At 38.7% G+C, this 8,639-nt stretch overlaps 1 protein-coding gene across 3 annotated transcripts in view; it reads left to right on the forward strand.

Annotated features, from left to right (window-relative positions):
- The window catches only part of OTUD6B (OTU deubiquitinase 6B), a 28,474-nt gene extending 20,572 nt beyond the window's left edge, over positions 1-7,902 (forward strand). For all 3 annotated transcript variants that reach the window (XM_030553430.1, XM_030553431.1, XM_030553432.1), the window contains 5 exons: positions 1,951-2,012; positions 2,872-2,978; positions 4,073-4,149; positions 5,751-5,819; positions 7,478-7,902. In XM_030553430.1, the coding sequence (XP_030409290.1) occupies positions 1,951-2,012; positions 2,872-2,978; positions 4,073-4,149; positions 5,751-5,819; positions 7,478-7,605 (443 nt within the window). In that variant the 3' untranslated portion in view covers positions 7,606-7,902. The remainder of the gene's footprint in view (positions 1-1,950; positions 2,013-2,871; positions 2,979-4,072; positions 4,150-5,750; positions 5,820-7,477) is intronic.
- The last annotated feature ends 737 nt before the right edge of the window (positions 7,903-8,639 follow it).

Raw genomic sequence — 8,639 nt, forward strand, 5'->3', positions numbered from 1 at the left:
GTTCCATGAGTGAGCTGAAATGGTAATGTAGGTAGGACCTCCTAACAGAAGGATGGTCTTGTTTACAGTTGAAATCCTGCAGGGATCAATGTTACTATTCTCTTTGCTGAATCTTGTTGTGGAAAAATATATGCCTTTGATTAATCTGTCCTATCATAGAATCACAGGGTTGGAAGGGACCTCAGGAGGTCATCTAGTCTATCGCCCTGCCCAAAGCAGGATCAATCCCCAACTAAATCCCCAAATGGCCCCCTTAAGGATTGAACTTGCAACCTTACGTTTAGCAGGCCAATGCTCAAACCACTGAGCTGTCCCTCCCCCTAAAATTCTGGAAGGGACCTTGAGAGGTCATTGAGTCCAGTCCCTTGCCTTCACTAGCAGGACCAAGTACTGTCTCTGACAGGTGGTGTTTTTTTTTCCTCTTCCCCCAGATCCCTAAATGCCCCCCTCAAGGATTGAATTTTACAACCCTGGGTTTAGCAGGCCAGTGCTCAAACCACTGAGACTTTGGCATGAAATAATGGAAAATTTAGTTGGAGAATGGCTTTCAAGTCATCTATGCCTCAGTAGTAAAATAGCTCTCTCTTTAAAAATGCTCAGTGGTACTGTTGATATCCTGTATCTGGAATAGGCATTTAACAGAAGGGAGCCTTTAAGCATGTTTCAATAGCCTAAAAAATCATTCTGCAAAAGAATTTTCAAGAAAAGCTTAAACTTCCATGGAACCATGATACAGAAAGGTGTGGTATGTTTTGCTGTTCCTGTTAACATGACAGTTAGAAAGTCCGGAGTCAAGTGTTGTTCACATAGTTACCACGTGCTGTAGAGCTGAGTATTAGTACAGTATTGTGAAAGTTAGCTAGTCTGCATGTTCGCCTCTTGTGATGCTAGCATCCTCATATTCCCTTCCTCTTCATATTAGCTCCCTGAGAAAGACAATGTTATACGTACTGCTGCAGTGTTATTAGCAGCACGGTAGCACTTCTGGCCGTCTCTCTCTTGTCTTAGGCTAAACTTCCTTTCTTAAATTTAAATTACCTTTCTATTTTTATTGGTAGGTTTATTTTGTGTGTATCAAAATAGATAAACCTGCAGTTTGCCTCATAATTTTTTAACCTTGGTAGCCTTTTTGAAATCCAAACTGATTTTCTTTAATTGTTGAGAAGGGTGGTTTCTCTAAGAAAATGCTTTTTGTCTTGTAGTGTATAATTTTGTTCAGTTTATTCTTCACCCAGAACATATTTAATAGTGTTTTTTATGAAGAGATCAGCTAACTTTATTCTTTTAATTCCTTTTATTTATAAGAGCACAGATCTTACTTGCAACCCCCAATCTTACTTGCCTTAAAACTGTCTTCTGGAGACATGCATAGAATGGAATGTTCTCTGGATTCTAAATATTATAGTTTAATGAGAAATAAACAACCCAGTCAGTTTGGAGAAAAATATAGTAGAACTGCAGCTAGTTACAGGACCTGAAAGTTTATCTAACATCTATCTTGCACAAGAGCCAAGCCCAGTAATTAGATAGAAAGATACTTCCACTGCATGCTGTCTCCCAAAGCTATGACTCCTGCAGTGTAAAGCTATTGTGTACCACTTATTGGGTACGGTATGTAATAAGATTATATTGTCCATAACAGTTATTCAGGAAATGCTTAAAATATAACTTGCTGTTTCCTGTATTTTTGCTACCCTATCTTTGCTCTCCTTTTTCCTGTTCTTTTCAACAAGAGAACATACTATACTTTTTCCTTTGTTGTAGATGTTTGTTTCCTATTTGTTTTCTCTTTCCCTGCACTTAAATATTTTTATTCTCCTACATTATGTTCTACTTTTAGAAGCCAACATTTATTTTTAATTTATCTCATCAATATCTTTCCGACCCACATCCAGGAAAGAGATTTACTGAGAGGTTTACTCTTTTTTTTTTTTTTTCCCCTTCCTGCAGGGGAGTTTGAAAAGTACTGTGATGATATAGTCAACACAGCTGCCTGGGGTGGTCAGCTGGAAGTAAGTATGATACTGTTTATTTTTGTTGATGGAACTCTGAAGTGGTCGAAAATATTAATGGATTTTTAGATACAGATTCTTAGAAATGCCCCTTCTCCACTTCAAAGAAGGGGCTTTTCTGTAATAGAAAAATTTCTGGAGGCCTAAGCAAGCACGATTGTAAAGAAATATAACAACAATACCTACTCTTGTATAGCGTATTCCATCAGTATATCTCAAAGCACTTTACAAAGAAAGTAAGTAGGTATCATTATTCCCATTTTTAACCTCTTAACAAACTTTACATTGTGGACAAATATTTTCTCAGAATGTTACCAGTTTTGTCTGTGTCTGTATTGCTTACAGCAGCTTAAGTCTTTAAAACTTGTAGAACAGGTGTTTTCTAATGTGATGATTGACAACATGGAGGGAAAGAATAAAAAATAGAGACAAAGTTGGTTTTATTTTCTTTGTTTAAACAGAGTCAACATACTTTGCAGCCCAGCAAGCTATCATACAGCAAAGTGTAATTGGAGAGTGAGATTTATAATTAAATCTGAAATAAAAAACTTTTTTTAGCACTTAAACTCTGGTTTTGCATTTCATTCCGTTTCAGCATTGAAAATAGAATAGTTGCTCTCTCGAGTTCTTTTGAACTAGCACCATGCTGCATTGCTTTTATCAACAAAGCAAGTGACGGTTCATAGAAACTCTTCATAGGAATTTTAAAAACTAACCTCAGGAAGATTTTGTAAATTCTCACTTCTAAAAAACCCCTTAATTTCAGACCTAAACTGACTTAATGGTATGTGTGTTAGAACTAAGTATTTTTCATGGTATTTAATTATGCTTCTCAGCATATTGTTTTTCTGTCTTAAAGCTAAGGGCTCTATCACACATTTTGCAAAAACCAATTGAAGTAGTGCAAATGGATTCTCCTCCCATTATTGTTGGTGGTGAATATTCAAGCAAACCATTAATACTAGTGTAAGTAGATATTTTTATTCCTATTTTTTAATCATGTTTTTTCCCACAGGAGAGTATTTAAGGACTGATAGTGATTGCAATATTTTATCTAGCTTGTCTGATTAGAGAATGTTACAGAAAAAATTGGCTTGAAAATGCAAAATAGCCATCAATAAATCAGGTTAGGAAACAAAAGAAGCTCATTCTCAGTGTTCGCTCTAATTTTTTTACATCTTAAAATGAATTTTGTTATGTGTACCAATATGGAAGTAATATGTGACAGGTGACCTTCATATTGGTGCGCATAACAAAATTCATGTGGTGGGGGTGGGGACAAAGGGTTCGGAGTATGGGAGGGGGCTCAGGGCTGGGGCAGAGGGTTGGAGTGTGGGAGGTGCGGTCTCTGGGGTGGGGCTGGGGATGACCGATTGGGGTGCAGGTTGCCCTGGGGATGCAGTGGGGAGAGAGGTCTCTGCACCCGCCCAGTCCTCTCTCTCTGCAGCAGCTTGGGGCCAGGGGAGAGGTGCCTTTTCCTGGCCGTGGCAGCTCTGGCTGGGCTGGGCTGGGCTGAGCCATGGAAGGGGCTCTTCTCCCCTGGCTGCAGCAAGTCCAGGGCAGGTCTGTGCCGGGGCTGGCGGAGAGAGCTGCCTCTCCCCCAGTCGTGGCAGGTCCATGCTGGGGTTGGTGGGGAGGGGCTTGGCTCCTCTCCCCGCTGCAGCCCTGAGCCCCTGTGCAGGGCTTAATAGGCGGCTGTGTAGCTTAGAGGGAACTTAGACATCTGTTACTTTTCTGTCAGTTGACTGATTTGTTAGCAGCCTTCAGTTATTCAACAAAAGCTATTTTATTCACAATTATAAATGGATTTAATATATTATTTTATATTAAAGCTCCATTAATGATGTGTAGGTTTTATCATTATTAGTAGAACTAAAGAAGCACTCCTTTCTCATGAAAACATGCAATCAAACTTCTGTGGTTTCCAGGATAATACATTTTTCATGCTGTCTTTAACTTTAATTGAATGTCTTTAAACTATCTGAGAGTAGAAAGTAGGTATATGTTTTAATTTTAGTTAAATATAAATTTTTTAAATGGCTTTTTTGTTTTATTTTTAGGTATATGAGACATGCATATGGATTAGGAGAGCATTATAATTCCGTAAAACTGCTAACGGACACTGCTACAGAAAATGGTAGCTAGTATACAAGTCATAAGTCCACGTGGATAATGGGTGCCACTTGACACTTTGGGCTGTTCATCTGTGGATGGTTCCCAAGAAAACTGGAAAACAAAAGTAACGGGAAGGAACTTTTAAGAAAGACAAAAGATTTGGCTACATATCAGAAGTAGCAGTTTAAAACAGTACCTAGACTGCTGATTTAGATTATGTTTTAGAAAATATTCTCTAAAATGCTGGCTGTGTAAGCCGTTGCAACTTGCATAGTTTGAGTATTTTGGTTTACATAACATACTCTGCCACAGTGAAAAGATCAATAGTATATGTTTCAGGTAGCCTGTGTGTGAGGTTTTTTTTTTTTTTTTTTTCCTGCTTCTGTGCATTTCTACTGAAGAGTTGATGTGACTTGCTGGCTCTTATTAGGCCTTTTCAAGTAGATTATATGGTGATCATGGAGATTTTATTAAGGCATTTAAATTACTGTTGAATAATATTCTGGACTGGAGTGACCGTCAAGATACTGCTTTAATAGTCCCAACAGATCATAGCTAAAACATGTAAACAATAGTAAGGACCCTCCTAATACTTTAGTTACATAAGAGCCAGAGGCAACGCCAGTGATGCTGAGTATACCCTTAACTGACTCAAAAGGTTGCAAACCTAACTTCCGCTTTTATGGATTCTCTTCTTAATTTTTTAATCAGGTTTTGAAAACTTTCTTGTCTTCTGCTGCTGGCATTTCTGCTTATGGCCATAAATGACAGCACATGGGTGAGAATTGATAACAGCATTGCTGGTCCACATAGTCCCACCTGTAGAACAGGGGACATTCAACTTTTTGTTCTTTTGTAATTTATTTTTCTTTACAATAGTTGGCATTTCAGATGAAGACTTAGTGAACTAGTCCAAACATACTGTTCATAGTGCTGCCATTCCATCAGATCTGCAGTTTGGAATGCAATTTACAATACTCAGGTGTGGTCTGTACTTAAAATTTAGGTCAATGTACCTACGGTGCTCAGCAGTGTGAAAAATCCACACTCCTGAGCACTGTAGTCTTCCTGACCTAATCCCTGGTGTACATGTAGCTAAATCGCTGGAAGAATGCTTCCATCAACCTACTTACTATCGTTCGGGGAGATGTTTTTTCCTACAGCAATGGAAAAAACCCTGTCGTTGTAGGTTATGTCTATGTTATGGGGTTATACCGGCAAAACTTCAGCACTGTAGTTACGCCAATATAGCCCCTGTAGTGTAGACACTGCCTTATACAGCCAGTTGCAAACAGTTATAAAAATTGTCATTTGTGACATACAGAGAAGGCTTGAAACATATAAGGAAAGCCTGCCAATACCAGGAAATTTTTTTTTTATATAGACTGTTTAAAAACTTTTTTTTAACTGCCTGAATAAACAATTTGGGAGAAAAGCAGTTGTTAAAGATGCAACAGTGCTGCCCCTCAGCTGAGGGCTGAAAGAGTTTATAGTCCACATCCAAAATAGATGAGTTGTACAGTAAAACCAGAAAACAAATTGACATTCCTGATACTAATTCATGCCTTACTTTTTTATAATATATAAAGAAGACACACAACCAACTATTTTTTTTTTCTGTAGGTCATTTAATGAAAGCACTTTGTGGTCTTGCTGAAAGAGATGCAAATGAGGACTTTACCTATAAAACAAGTAAATTTGTAGTCTTACCACATAAAGAATGTTTGATTATGAATTTCACAGCATAGAGCCTGCCAGGCAAAACAAGTATTAACCAAATATAACATTGTTTGGCAATCTTTATTCATTTGGTATTTATTGTAAGAACTGGATGAACCCAATTGATGTCTTGATTGCAGGAGTCAGACTTTTTTTTGCAATGCCTGTTACCAGAAATTGATTCATTAGCGAGAGAGAATTAATATAGAAATCTTCTTTAATGCCGTAAAGATTTTCACCATAATACAATAATATACTGTTTTTAGTGTTACCTAAAATTGATGTATTAGGCAGTGTACATGCTGATTTATGTAGCTGAATGGTGAATAATTGTCAGTTAATTGAGATTTGATCAGAATTTATTCCTGGGTCCCTAATTGAAAGGGGGAAAAGATGATATTGGAATTCTGGAATATGTCTGTATCCAACAATTTGTCCAATTTAAGATGTTTTCAACTTGTACAAAGCAAAATAATATTTAATTATAGTGAGCAAAGGACCTTTGCTCATGCTGTATGGGCCTTGCTTTCCCCTCCTTGCCCCTCCCCCCCACCCCCAAAAAAATATGGAAACTTCCATTGCTTTTAATCTGCTTTAATTAAGAAGTTAGAAACTGATTTGTATTTATTGAATTGGATAAGATTTCCATTTATCATTTGTCCTGAAATAGATTATCTATCACAGAATTTCTCTGCAGTACTTCCTGTTCCCTCTGAAACTAGTGAACTTAATGATTTTCACTTTTGTCATGATCCTACAACAACATCATGTATTAGTCAACCACAAGTTCCATTCAAGAAGACAACTCTCTATTAAAGAAATAGAGATCCAAAAGCTCATTTTCTCCTGTTTTTAAATTATCTCTTAGTGTTACCAGTTGTACTTGCCATGGCTTTTTTTGGTAGCATCCACTCTGTCGTACTATAGAATTTTCCCATCTTAAGTGAAATGTGCCAGCTAGATATTACAAAAGCTCCCTGTTTCACTTTGCATTTTAACTTTTTGCTGCATATTGAAACATAGCTTACATGATTTCCATTGACGCTTCTAAAATTATAGATCTGCTTTGAAGTCTTTCTTGCTATTTAATTCACATTTTTAATTTCTCAATTTTATCCCATTATTATAGTTATGTCCTTTGTGCCACAAAATATTCCTCCACTTTTTGATTGGTGTCTCACCCTTCAAATACTCTAGAAAGTTATGTCTAGAACCCTGCGCGGGTATGCAATTTACGTCCGCATCCAATCCATGATTCCCCAGAATGGTCTGCGGATATCCGTGGATTTGCAGGGCTCTATAAATGTCCTCTTTTTGGCATGTTTAGCCAAGCTGTAAACATTCAGCTGTTTTTCGCATAAATTGGTGCTTTTAGATTATTCCTGTTTTTTCCAGGCAAACACTTTTTTGCTTTTGATAAAGTTACAGAATTGGTGGCTAAAGGAGTTGCCATACATGTGAACTTTAGTGAAGCATTTCAATGAGAAACATCCTATCAGACTTTTCCAGAATTAGTTCAGGATGACTTGAGTAGCAACATTCACATGTGTTGAAAACTGGCTACAGGCTTATAAAACTGCAGTAGGGAGAGATGGTCAGTGGGATACTTAACATTAATCTCTTTATTACAGGTATTATCACTGAAAAACAGAGTGAACAGAACTTTAATGAAATTCACAATCAGCTCATCAAACAAGGCATTTCAGTGCTGTCTGGCTCCAAACCTCCTTTTGCTACATTGTTGGCATGTTACCAATGACCTGTGTTTCCTATTGGTGTTCATCTTTGTTACTTGATGCAAATAGGGTGATTTGACTACTGGTATGCAAAATGCTCTGGTCATTACAACCATATTCTCTCTTTACATCTTTTTCTTAAGAGGGCAGATCAAATATGAACTTCGGGTTTGTAAAGTTCTTAACCGGGGTATAGGCCTTGCGTTATGTTTGAGAGCGCTCTGCTGAGATTAGGGCCCAATTGTTCTAGACCAGGGATTCTCAAACTGGGGGTCGGAACCCCACAGGGGGTCGTGAGGTTATTACATTGGGGGTCGCAAGCTGTCAATCTCCACCCCAAGCCCCGCTTTGCCCCCAACATTTATAATGGGTTAAATATATAAAAAAGTTTTTTTAATTTATAAGGAGGGTCGCATTCAGAGGCTTGCAATGTGAAAGGAGTCACCAGTAAAAAAGTTTGAGAGCCACTGTCCTAGACACTGCGCAGCCAGGATCTGCCTGAAGTGTTTGTAGTCTGTATAACAGTCACAATGGGTGGGAGGGGAAACGTGGGTCTGAGCGAGGGAATATCTGTGCTATAATTTTTGCCTTGTAGCATGAGCCTGATTCAGTTTACCTGGACTCTTACAAATTTGCTGCTGGTGATTTTTTTTTTCTCCCCCCTCCCCATTGTAGACATACCCTGAGACAGACAGACATGCACATGTGTGACTGTTGATGCCCAAGATTTTAGCTGATGTAGTTGCCCTCTGCTTTGCTTCTGCCAATGGGAGTGTGGGAGAGGCGGGGTCGGCCAAAGGCTCAGCAGCTAATGGCAGAATGGGGGTAGATTTGAAGTGCAGAGCTGAGATGGTACAGTCTTGCTAGCATGAGGTGGAGGCAGGGGGTGTGGGTGGGTGGGTGGTAGTTGGTATGTCAAGGTCATGCCCCATTTTCCACAGGCTGTGACTGCAGCAGGGAGCAAGTAACAGCTCCTTTCACCCCAGGACTGCAGCAGCGAGGGTTTGGGGACCAGGCAGTGAGTTCATGCCCCATTCTCCCCCAACCTATGGGTGCA

The sequence above is a fragment of the Gopherus evgoodei genome, chromosome 2 (assembly GCF_007399415.2).
Source record: "Gopherus evgoodei ecotype Sinaloan lineage chromosome 2, rGopEvg1_v1.p, whole genome shotgun sequence".
In the NCBI taxonomy this organism is placed as follows: domain Eukaryota; kingdom Metazoa; phylum Chordata; order Testudines; family Testudinidae; genus Gopherus; species Gopherus evgoodei.